The sequence below is a fragment of the Calonectris borealis genome, chromosome 23 (genome assembly GCF_964195595.1).
Source record: "Calonectris borealis chromosome 23, bCalBor7.hap1.2, whole genome shotgun sequence".
In the NCBI taxonomy this organism is placed as follows: Eukaryota; Metazoa; Chordata; class Aves; order Procellariiformes; family Procellariidae; genus Calonectris; species Calonectris borealis.
The window spans coordinates 7930746-7942970 of NC_134334.1; the positions used below are offsets into that span (position 1 = coordinate 7930746).

Consider the following 12225-nt stretch of genomic DNA (forward strand, 5'->3'; position numbering starts at 1 on the left):
GTCATCTTTCAGTCCCGGCTTGTTTTTTAGGCTGCTGCGTCTGCAGAGCATCAGTGGGCGAAGCTGGAGCCCTCTGTCACGCAGAGCGTTTTGCAGGCAGAGAAGGTTTAGCCAAGGAGGAGGAGGATTGCAGGTTTGCCTGTACTCATCCATCTTTCCCTCCTGTTGCTTCCTTGCTATTTATATAGGGACTGGAAATGTTCAGTCTCTCACCAGGCGCTGCTCATGGCGTTGGGAGACAATTATATTTACACTAGAGGCATGGATAATGCTGCTGGCAGTGCCCTTTCCCATAAACCTCAGGACTTCGTAGCCAGTGTGGCTGCTAGACGTCAAAATCATCGCAGTTCGGCAGGCTGTAAAGAAGGTGATAAGGGAAAATACTGCAGAAGACAAAGCTTGTGAAGATGGACAGTGCATTTTTTTTAACTGTCTCAGTTTTGCAATTTATCCTTCTCTTTTATATCAGTGAGTTTCCGTGCTACATTGGGAAAGACCTTGAAACGATCAGTGGAAAGGAAGGAGAATAAAAAGAAGGGTGCCGCTGAACTGGAAAGGATCAAAAGGCAGGGTGCAGAGCAAAGAGCGTTGCACTGAAAAACACGCTTGGCTTGTTGCCACAGAAGCTATATTTCTTCCCAGAAGTTACTCTCGCTTTTCGGGATTTGCTTTTTTTGAAGTATTTTTCATAAAGGAAGAGTCCTTCCTTGAGTAGCTCGCTCTCTGGCAGGGATCGCGTTACAGGCTGATTAGATCTGGTTTCTAGGAAACTAAAAATCAAGATAATTAACGCATTGCAGGGCTCCCAGGCTTGCTCCTTTCCTCTCATGTTATCCAAACTCACGTTGTACACCCAGCCAGCTTGGCCAAAGCATTAGTCGGAAGAGTTTGAGGCTTCGTCACTGTTTTTAAGGAAAGAGGCAGGAGGATTCTCGCTTCCCAAGCCATGGAGATGCTGACGGAGACTTTTGTGCCCTGAGGCTGGATCTGAAGTCACGCTGCCTACCGTGAAGTTCAAAATGAAAAGTTTATTGAGTCATTTAAGCCGCCTTAATTGCAGCGTCCGAGAGTGAATATAGCAGGCTGAGCTTTTAGCAGCTTGATGACAGTGCCGTGCAATGCTCTCCGCTTTCAGGTACCTGCCTGCTATTTCAGCAAAGTTCTTGTTCTGAGCACGCAGACAGGGAGCCTGCTCTGAGTTTTTGCTTTCCAGCTCTCAGTTTGAGGAATGCATCCTTTGAAGTTGCAAATTGGATTGTGCTGGGCTGTCTTGGATTTCACCGTTTGCTTGAGATAGTAATAACCTCCCGTTTTGGCTTCAGACACACAATACACACACAATTCCCATTTAAAGGTTAGTTCAGTTGAAAAATAAATCGGATTGCTCCAGATGCAAGTGCAAGCAGGCAGTCCATGCCTAGGAAAAAAAAAAAAAAGCAGCACCGTCTTAACAAGTTCACCTGATCTCTGATCCACAGAGAGAAGACAACTCTACTACGCCACCTTTATTGATGTCTGGCACGTCTTTTAAGCACTCGGCCATTTTGAGCCAGTCTTATTCCATAAAGAAAAACATAATGAAACTATATTGGATGTTATGAATGTAATCAACAGTGCGGTGTAATTTTGCAATAATAACCGTGGTTGTGCTTTTTTTGTGTTGCAGCATGAGAAGAACATTGCTTGTAATTAAATTTTCTGGCTATGCTTCAGAATCGGTTGCAGTTGACCTTGCAAATTCTTTGTAATGGTTTGACTGAATTTCTCTACAAAGGCAAAAAAACCCAAACAACAAACCCACCTGTTTGTCAGTCCAAGGAGTCCAAGGATGGGCCACTTTTCTTTTCATGCCTTGGTGATTTCAACAGCCTCTCAGAAATGGATGCACGGGATCATTTTTTTTCCTGCTCATGGAGGGGAAGAAAAAAGTAATAGGGACTTAATCGCTTGTCTTGATGTAGAAGCAGCTTCTGTTTTAGTGGAAGTGGGAAGAGCAAAACACAGACCAGTGACCAGCTGGATGTTAGAAGTTCTGGTTTTTGAAGGAAGGGAGGAGTCGGTGGCCAGTTTTACCTCTTGCGCTTGGTTTTGTTTCATTAACAAATGAACTGAATTTTTCACTCTTGTTTCTGTCTTGTCCTCTCCCAGGAACACCTTTCTACCCAAGTCAGCCAGTGTATCAGTCAGCACCCATCATAGTGCCTACACAGCAGCAGCAGCCTCCACCAGCTAAAAGAGAGAAGAAAACGGTAAGTGATCATCACTAACTGATACATCCCTTCTGAGAATTGTCCTGGTTCTAAGGATGAAGGAAATTAATAAAGATCTTAAGCTTAAAACTGAGCTTTATCTTCACACGAGAGGCTAAGTCTTACCTTTCGTGCCTAAGTGTAATTAAACATCGCAGAATGCTGCAATGTTTGTCTTATTTTCAACTTTCCGTGGGGACTTTCTGCTCTGAGTTCGTGACATCTCAGCCAGTCAAAAAGGAAAATATTTTTGCCGGGTTTGTAACGAACACAAATGAAAGCAGCGTCGTCTCCCCCAGCCTGGGATCCTCTGCTGCCTGCGCTGCTGCTTCGAGTTTTACCAAAGAGCCGGGTGGGAATGAACAAACTCAGATCAGTTTGGGAGAATGTTGGGAATTGGTTCAAATTGACAAAAAAGAAATTGTTTAATATTATGCCTCGGAAAAGGTAGAAAACCAGTAAGTTGTGGACATATTTGCAGGCTTGAAAGAACCTGAACACATGACATATGAAAGCGGGTAGAGGTTTGGAGACCATATTTCCTCTCTTCCTAATTCACCGGTGAGAATTTGAGAGAGACAGCTTAATGGAATTTAAACGCGTTTGCAGGTGGATGATGGTAGGGAATGGTAAAGGCACACCAGGTGAATGTAACGTTTGAACAGAAAGAGTTAGGGGTGGACTTGAACTTGTGAATGAATCGTTTCTAAACAATCGAAAGGGAAATTACTTTCCATCACTCTGTTTTAGAGTGGTTTGAAAACATTAAAGAACTGTTTCCTAGGGGAAAAAAAAAACGGGATTTGTACGTGTCTCAAAATGCAGAATATTTGTATCTTTTGATTTTTGAAGATGATCTGAGATTACACTTGATTTGGGAAACTGGAAGAGCTGAACAATGTGTTAGCTGGGCTTGCAAGAAAGGCATTTTTTGTAGCTGCTGTCAGCAAAGGGTGATGCAGCTCTTTTGCCACCTCTTCACCATCCTCTTCAGTCCTGAGGAGTCTTTTCAGCATCCAAAACATGACATGGCCAGATCGTTGATGCTATTTGAAATGCAAAGATGTTCAGAAACACTCAACTGTGGTTAAGACAGTTTCATGCCAACGAAGCTAAGTTCTTTGAAGCAGAAAAGCAGAAGCTTTTTTAAATGCCTGAGCTGCTTTTCTCTGGATGTACTATTTCAATTTTCTAATCTGTGTCGCAACTGAAGAAATGAGAGAAATTAAAGAAAAATTACATGTATATATGTACACACACCCGCATGCACCATTAGTTGAGTATTTAAGTACTACAAGCTGTCAGGCAGGGAAAGCGTGTTTTAATGCCATTGACTACTTGTCAGGAGGAGGAGAGGGTAGGAATTCGTGCCAACTCTTAAGTCCTTGTTGCTGTGGTTAATTAAATGTTTTAGCAGAAAAACTCCATCAAAAACAAGAGAAGACCACATCTTGTCAACATCCTAAGTACCACGTGTATATTCATTTGTCTTCATAACCCAAAGAGTCGAGAAGACATCACACGATACTGAAGTTGATAAATCACAAAACCCTTCTGCAGTAACGACTTTATATGTTGCTGATTGAAAAAAGCACAGCGGTTTCCAGTGACACCCCTGCCCTCGGAAGGATTATGTCTCGGGGTTTGCTCACGGTTGTGCGTTGTGCTCAGCGCAACGGGGACTTCTGCTCGCAATTTATGGAGCGAGTTCAGCGAAGAGTTTTTGGGAAGGTGGACAGACGAACGATAGCACTGTCTTCAGGTTTATGGAAGTCTTCGATTCTTATCCTGAAGATTACGTACTCTGTTCCAAATTAACCCAGACAGCTTTACTGTTCCCCGTATTCAGTGAGAACGATTGGCTCAGGTGTCAGCTGAGGATTCAAATGAGTGTGTTCTCGAGTGGTTTATTCTGGAAAATATTCTTCCTTCCCATTTTGGGGCTGTGAAGAGACTCAAAAACTCAACTTTTCTGTTTCGTAAATGCTGATGAGTTTCATAGGACTTTAGTTTGTTCTTCTTGTGGTTTCCCTTTCCTCCGCTCACTATTTTTTGTTTGATTCCCTCCGTTTTGTCGGTATGACTTTTCTCAATGTGGAAGGGAAAAACAAAAAGAGTTGATTTGCTTTCCCCCTTTACCAGCAGCTGGGTTGGCAAGGTCACTGAATTTCATATCAGGGTAAAACATGGCCTTTTTTTTATTCTTGCGCTTTCCACTAACTGGCAAACGTAGTTCTGTAGCTAAACTCTCTGCTGAATTTTCTAAGTTGCAGTGAACTTATTTTCCAGAAGTAGAGACCATATTCTGAATTGCAGGGTCATGCATTGGGGTGCACGTTTTTAGACCTAACTGGTGTGGTTGATGAGCGTTTTGATTAAATTAGGCTTCGAGATTAAGGGATAACATACCATGCATTTCAAGTTATCGAAACAAACCACATCCCAGCGTTCCTGCAGAGCGTCAGCTCAACCCAGAGCATCTCCTACCAAGTCTAATGGAATTATGTCCTCTCCATGCTCTCCTCTCCATAAACCCCAAGGACAGCGGGTAACGGGAAGACTTGTTTGAATTATTTCTTTGTTCAATACCGTAGATCCGAATCCGGGATCCAAACCAGGGGGGCAAAGATATAACAGAAGAAATAATGTCTGGAGGGGGCAGCAGGAACCCAACGCCTCCCATCGTGAGACCCACTTCCACACCTACTCCACCTCAGGTAATAAAGTGGCCGCGTAGCCTTCTGCCGGTGATGTCTGCTTTGCTTTGCTGTTTGTTAGAGCCAATTCCTGTAACTTCCATCCACGCCACCAATCACCTCAGACACCTGGATGATCCTAAATTGTCCATGTTCTTCAAGGATTCCCCCCCCCCCCTTCCAAGTTTTCTCATTTTTACCAGCCTATAGCTTGTAAGGTGTGGAACTGCAGCACTGCTACAAGTTCTCCATCCCTGGTTTTGTATCAGCAGTAGATTTTAGAGCTTGTAAAGACTTTCAGTGTTAAAGGAGGAGCCGATATATTTGTGAGAAACGTGGTGTTTCCATTAACGTCTTGTGCACGTGAGGAAAGTCCGTATCATGCGTGTGATTGATTATATATCTTCCATTGCATCACTGTCCATACTAATGTCTTTCTGCTTTAGTAGGGGTGTTTTAGAGTAACCAGAATGACTGTAGCTCAGGAATTTTATCACAGAGCTTCCAGATTTGGTCTCTGCGTGTTCAACCTTAAAAATGCATTTTTCTGACATAGGAGAAAGCGTAAATATCCCAAACTGACATTTTCCGTAGCTCATAAATATCTTCAAAAATTCTTGTCGCACGTCAAGTTTCTGATCCCTTCTAAGCCTCTGTATCCTGCTTCACCTGAGAAGTTCCCATGTAATGTCTGGAAATTAAACTGATTGGAAATCGAGGTCTGTTCTAGTCCTTTTTGACCCAGGGCCAAAAAATCACTCTCAGACTCGCAGACCGGCAGCCCGGACGTGAACGTAAGTCCACCACGACGTGAACCACTGGGGCTGGAAGTGGCTGCGCTATCTAATTAGAAAACGATTTCTCTCCTCTGACCGACTCTTCCCCACCTGCAGCAGAAGAGGTGATGCCTCCTTGATCTCCGCGTAGCATCGGAGGTGGAGAGGAGGCGCGTGGCAGCTCCTGCCCTCTTCCCAGCTGCCGGCTTGGTGTAGCTGCTCTTTGCTTCACACATCATCTTAGTTCTCCCTCTCTTTTGGGAGAGATGGTCCTAAGCCAGAGGGTGCTAAACTTAAAAATTTGTGAACAATTGGAGAAGAAACTCCATGGTTTGGCACAAGCCTTGGAAGTTGGCCATGTTTTATTGGAGGTTGTTGTCCACTGCTGAGGGGCCTGATAAGAAGACAATAAATATCAGGAAGGTTCTCCGAGTGATGGGTGGGCTTTAGATCGGAGCCTGGCTGAGGCTGGGGTGCAATTTCTTCATCTAAGGTCTTCCCTGTTTAATATCAGAGACTGGTTTTTGCTAGCTTTTAGGTGAAACAGCCTTTCCTGAGCTGAAACCTTACTTTTCCCTCTGCATCCAGATAGTTTTTCTGCTGACTGTCCTGTGCTGGGGCAAAAGCACAGGCATGCCTTGAGACACCCGTTGCGCTGGAGTGGGAGCTTGAGGTGACAGCTGAGCCAGTAAAAGTGTAACTGGGATCACTGAGATGAAATAAGCCTGGCCTGCAGATCTCCCCTCCGTTGAGAGCGATGGGATAGTTACGGCTTTTGGCCGTTCCCCTGATTCAGTCGAATCCTCTTGTCACATAAAGCCATCACCGTTGGCTTTGGTCACCTGCTTTCTCGTCCCGGTCTCCGTCGTGGGCAAGCAGCAGCAAGGCACCACGCTCGAGCGATTCCCGGCTAGCCGTGTTTTTGCAACAAGGTCTGCAATGCTCGACTGGAAAAAGCAGTTTTTCTGCCAGAGAGTGGTCTGATGATTAGCGACTACAGCTGGAAGGGGAGAAGAGCTGAGAGCTGCTTACGTGTAGAATCAATTAAACTTCGTTCCGAGCGTTTTCCGTGAGAAAAGATACTAGTGATGTAAAACGCTGGAGTGTTGGTGAGGTCTTCTTCCCATTACTTCATGCTAAATGACTTTCCCCGTTAGAAGTGGGGAAAAGTTGAAAACAGCCAGGGTTTCAGATTGTGTTTCTGCATGGTGCAGCTAATCCAGGCACTTACCGGATCATTTTTGCATTCTGAAATCTATTTTAAGATACTACAATTAAGTCAAATAGAACGAAATAAATGTTTTTCAAGAGGAGGTTAATAAGCATGAATTTTTATCAGCTGTAATTTATATGCAGAGCACAGCAGTGATGTCCAATCATCTACTCTAAGTAAGGTATGCAAATACTTCATTGTTTAATATCCAGGCTTCGTTTTGATTAGGTACTTGGAACCACTTTTGTTAATCACAGAAGAGCTCTGAAATAGAGCTCACCAGAAAAAGTTCATTAGTGTAACATAACTGAAAATTTAAGCCCACTTAAGCCAGGAAATTCAAAGTTATTGTCCCAACAGCATCTCTAATTCATTTCTTTGGAGCAAATGTAGTATCTTGGATGAAACTAGATGATGCCTTAATAACTATGCTCAGTGGCTGAATTCCAGTAGTGGTGGATGTTATAATTTTGAACAGTCTAAAATCAGTAAACTTTAAACATTCAGCCATAATTTTGCTTGAAACGTGCTAAGGCTTTTTTGTATTTCCTTTCCCCAGTTGATAAAAGCTGTGAACAGCCAGCGTGAGCTTCACAGGAAAACAGCTGCCTGTTGCAGTGCTCGCAATTCAGGGCAGCTCCTGGAATAGGTGCAAGGGGAGCATCGATGCTGCTGTCTTGTTCCACCGCCCCAAAAAAATCAAACGTCGGGCGGTTTGATGAGATTTCTTCTGGTTGAACACTGAAAATGCGAACGTGCAATCTCTGGGCTTGACGAAGCATCATTTAATCAAAAGTGATATTTTAGAAGTATGCTAAGTTCTAGTAACACTTCTTTTGTATTGATGGCCAGTATCTGATTCTGTAATCTCATTATTTAAATGACACAAGCACAGAGGGAGAAACGTGCTCAAGAAGTGCATGGAAGCCACTGCGGTAGACCAGTCCCTGTCCCAAATTCTACATTTGAAAAAGAAGCTATTTTATAATAATAATAGGTTTCAAAATTTTCTTTTTTTTTTTCCTTTAGATTTGGGTTTTTTTTTTAACTGACTCAAAGAAAACCCGAAACTTTGATAACACGAGCCCAAAGCACCCTCTTCTCTCAGTAGATTAAGTGCTTAACATCAAAAAAACCCTGGACTTGTTCAAAAGATGAGCATTGCTGCCAAGACTCAAGCCGCGTGGTTTTAGCCATTTCCATGCTTTTCGTATCTCCTGCTTTGTAGTCGGCATCGCTGACCAAAAAGTGCTTTAGGTGGAGCCTTCCCAGCACCTCCACAGTGGTTGCTTAATTGCTAAAATGCTTTAAAGTTCCTGAATAAGAGAAGCTGGCAGTAAGTGGAGATATTATTTATAGGGTTCTAGCAGGACACTATTTTCCACGCTCTGTTTTTTTGCTGGGAAGATAAATAAAACCCAGGACCACATATTGAATCTGGCTACAGTATTTGCTCGGCACTGACTTCCATAGAAGATCACCTTTTAAAGAGTAAGAAATGCTCTAATTTTCCCGGCAAACCTCTTCCAAGTATCAATGAGTTTGTCACATTTTGTGTTTGCTCGGTCTACGGGCCCTGGAAGTATAGAATAACAACTCTTTTAGCATCATAAATCATGACAGCAATTCTGAGTGGGTTTTTTTCCTAGAAAGTCCCTAAATGCTCCATTTTGAAGCTGAGCGCCTGTAAAAGTCAGTACTTAAGTACCATTTATATTGCTTTGCAATATCGTTCCCCCAAAATAAATGAGCGTTTTTTCCAAATTTCTTAAGAAAACATGTTTACTACCCAAGGAGTTTCTAGGCTTACAGGTTTCTTGTCCTCTAGTCTGGTTTGGTTCATGCGATTCTTATCACATTCTCCTTTTTCTCCGCTGCTTTCGCCCATAAATTTTTCATAAAATGAAACTAATGATCCGTTGAGGGTGAGGGGAAAGCGTTCTTGAAACCTGCTCGTTTGTAAAACTGTGTTTTCTTTGGCTTCCTTCAGATTTGGCTGGAGGTAGGGATGCAATTCTTCATCCATAGTCCGGCCAATCTCATCAGGCTCATTCCTGGAAGAGGAGCAATCCCAAATAAAATTTCAACCCTTCACCCCGCTTACTTAGATTTTTATTTTTATTTTTCCGGACGTGCTTTTTCACAGTCCTCCTTTACCTTTCTCTTGCCCGAAATGGTGAAAAATAGTGTATTGAAGATAATTCACTCTTTATTCTGCACTTTTCAGACGCAATAGCTGAAAAAGCTGGAAATGGGAGAAAAAGAGAGTCCCAGGAAGAGGAGCAGATTGCCAGAGTGTTTCTTTTTTTCGGGAAATAAGTTTTGCATGGATTTCTGATAGCCTGTCTGAAAGAAAGAATTAGACACCCGTGCCTTGGGCACTCTGCTTTATTTTGATTGTTGAAAAATCCCTTTTCCTGTAGGTCTTCTGAGAAGTCAGCATGGGTGTACAGCTAGGTAAGAACAGCCACCTGCAAAGAGCTTTAGAGCATTAAATTTAAATTTAGCCCCACTTTCTTCTTTGCATGGTCCGTGATGCACAGTTAAGGGGATTTTGCAAATGTGAGTAGTTGACTTGCCCCATCTACGTTCACTCTAAAGTACCAAGTGCTTTACCTGTAAATTTGAGTTTGATACAGTTTCTTACACAAGGTCTTCGTTAGATTCCAAGGTGAGGTGCAGGGACGGGGCTGTTTGTCTTTATCAAGCCTTCATGAACACAAGTGAAGTCATCGTTTGTGCCATTAATGGTGGGAACATAGTTAAAATACAACTGTGCAACAGGCCATGGCTTTTTCAGTCTTGTGACTTCGCTGGTCTTGCAGTTTTGGGTTTTTATATATAGAAAATCTCAGGCTCACTCCGCCTTGATTGGGAACCAGCTCCTCCTGCTCTCCTTCAGATTGATGCACAATTGGTTTTATTCTCATATTACCCAGCAGGTACCATCTGTAAGTCTGTTTGTAGAAGGCATTGGATGTTTTTTTCATACAACCACACAGGTATAACCAATCTAGATGATTTTTCTACTGCGATAACAAGTTGCTGTGCGTGTGCATAGAGATGCATATATACACTATTCATGCATACGTACACACGTTATCTATCTATAAATAAACATATAGAAAAATAAACAAATATATATTAAAATATCTAAGGTGTTTGAAATAACTGATCAGTTGAGAAAGGAGTTGAGTCCAGAAAGCAAACTTAAATTACGGAGAGGTCCAGGAGTCTTGGTGTATCTCCGACTTTTTTGCAGACTATGCAGTGGAGCATTTCTGCTGCTCTTGGAAGAAGCGTTCGGAGAACGCAGAGTGTTAATAACTGTGCTGTGCTGTCCCTTTCTTCCTGTTGTTAACAGTAATTGTCTCTTTTTCCCCTTTTCCTGCTGCCTTTTCCTCCCTCCCTTTCCCATGTACTTTTTTGTACTTTTTGAATTTATTCAATCGGTCTGTGTATCTTTTATTTACCTGCCTTTTGTTTTTCTTTTCTATCCCACCCTATTCTCGTCTCCCCACTTGCCTGCTTGTGCTCCATGTTGCTAGTTTTTATGTTCGCACGCTCATTATCACCCTTTTTTGTACTTCAAATCCCAGCAGCTGTCCAGCCAGGTCCCCGAGCACAGCCCTGTGGTTTATGGGACTGTGGAGAACACCCATCTCGCTGCCAGCACCCCTGTCACTGCGACTAGCAACCCGAAGCAAGGTTTGTTGATGGATATTTCCTCCCTGATTATTTTTAGTCTTTTTTTTTTTTTTTCCTCCTTTCTTGTTTTAGTTTGAATATTTTTGGCGTGGAGACAAGCAGTCAGGAGAAGTAGGAGGGGAGGGACTTCTTTTCCTCCGGTGGAACATTTTAACAATGTGTTGCTAAGGGAATTAATTGAAATTTGCCAAAGTGAAACTGCTTAAAAATAATTGTATTCAAGCTTATACATCCTAAACGTTGTTTCAGAGCACCTAGAAGCGTGAATCTGCTCTCACCCATGTGCCGTCCTTCAGAAACAAGTGTGTTGTCCGTAAAATGCTCTTAGCCAGAGAGGCTTTATATCATTTGGACAAATATCCATAGCGATGGCACGTAACCAGAGCATCATATGGCTCCTCCAGAGCTGCTTGGGTATCCTGTCCTACAGGACATGGGCGATTTTAATTAGAAAAAAAATGCTAGCGTGCGAAGTATCTCATAACAAATTTTGCTGACTTTAGTAGAAAGAGGACAGATGGAAGAAGTTTCTTAAAGTGATTACATTTCCTTCTCATATCTAAGAATATACATTTGAAGGGAGATTTTTTAAAAGTGTTTAAAGAAAAGGTGTCCCGGGAAGGAGGACGGAGCGTGCCAAGTCTCTTCCCACACTGAAATTTCATAGCCACCTAAAAGCCATTAAAAAGCTGTAGTTAATAATGTGTGTGCTGCCATCGTGTTAGCGGACCTGGTGTTGGAATACAGAGTTGACACCGCTGTTTGCTTCCCATTTATTCGCTGCATTGCAGCGTTTGAGGTTTCTGCCTAGAGCCACGTGTGCGTGAAAGTCGAGAAGTGCCGTCTTTCACTCGTGAGCGTTGCCTGTAAACCTTGAGCCTGCTGAGATTTTTTTTTTCGAGTATTTGCTAGAGGAAAACAGCCCCAGAGAAGCACAGCTCTAGAAAAGGGGGAACAAAGCTGCCTGTGATGCTACAGATGTCACAGATCGAAATAGGAGTACGCTTGCTGCTTGAGAGTAAAGGGACATATCCCTGAGGCTAATTTGTATCAGATTCTAAAATTTACTGAAAACGTTGCTCTTTTACAGCCATAGCGTAGACTTCAGGGTTTTCCCCTCAGTGAAAACTGTTCCACGGATACATCTCTAGACGGCTGCAGTGTCTAGAAATGGTTGAAAAGGGACCTTTTGGAAATCGTCTGGTCCCATCTCCCACTTGAAGTGGGACTAGGGCTTTGTCCAGATCTTTGTGCAAAACGTAGACCTCCCTGTCACCTGAAAAAGTTGTGGGTAGGTTTAACACCCATCCAATCGACTGTGATTGCGCTGGCCGAACACAGCTCGCAGGCTTGCTGCCCTGCGTTGCTGCTCAGCTCTGGCACAGCCGCTCTTCCCGGTCCGTGGCCGTGTCCCTCCTCTGCCGACGTGCCCAAGTCCCGCTCGCTGCCAGGGACATCCTCTGAGCACGCCAAGGTCCGTGGTGGCCCTGGGACTTGAAGAACTGATGACCGCGATGCAAGCACCAAAACGCGTCTGCCCTTTTGAACGAGTTGGTGCTGAACCATAAAATCCAGCACTTTAC

General features: G+C 43.3%; 1 protein-coding gene across 17 annotated transcripts in view; it reads left to right on the top strand.

The window, feature by feature from the left end:
- The window catches only part of EIF4G3 (eukaryotic translation initiation factor 4 gamma 3), a 148797-nt gene that overhangs the window by 85406 nt on the left and 51166 nt on the right, over window positions 1-12225 (top strand). For 14 of the 17 annotated variants that reach the window (XR_012676960.1, XR_012676962.1, XR_012676959.1 and 11 more), the window contains 3 exons: window positions 2149-2249; window positions 4844-4966; window positions 10534-10642. Coding sequence is in view for 13 of the 17 variants with exons in the window: in XM_075171938.1 (XP_075028039.1) it covers window positions 2149-2249; window positions 4844-4966; window positions 10534-10642 (333 nt within the window). In the remaining 4 variants the exon portion in view is untranslated. The remainder of the gene's footprint in view (window positions 1-2148; window positions 2250-4843; window positions 4967-10533; window positions 10643-12225) is intronic. The other 3 variants (XM_075171928.1, XM_075171935.1, XM_075171936.1) reach the window with 1 other exon arrangement.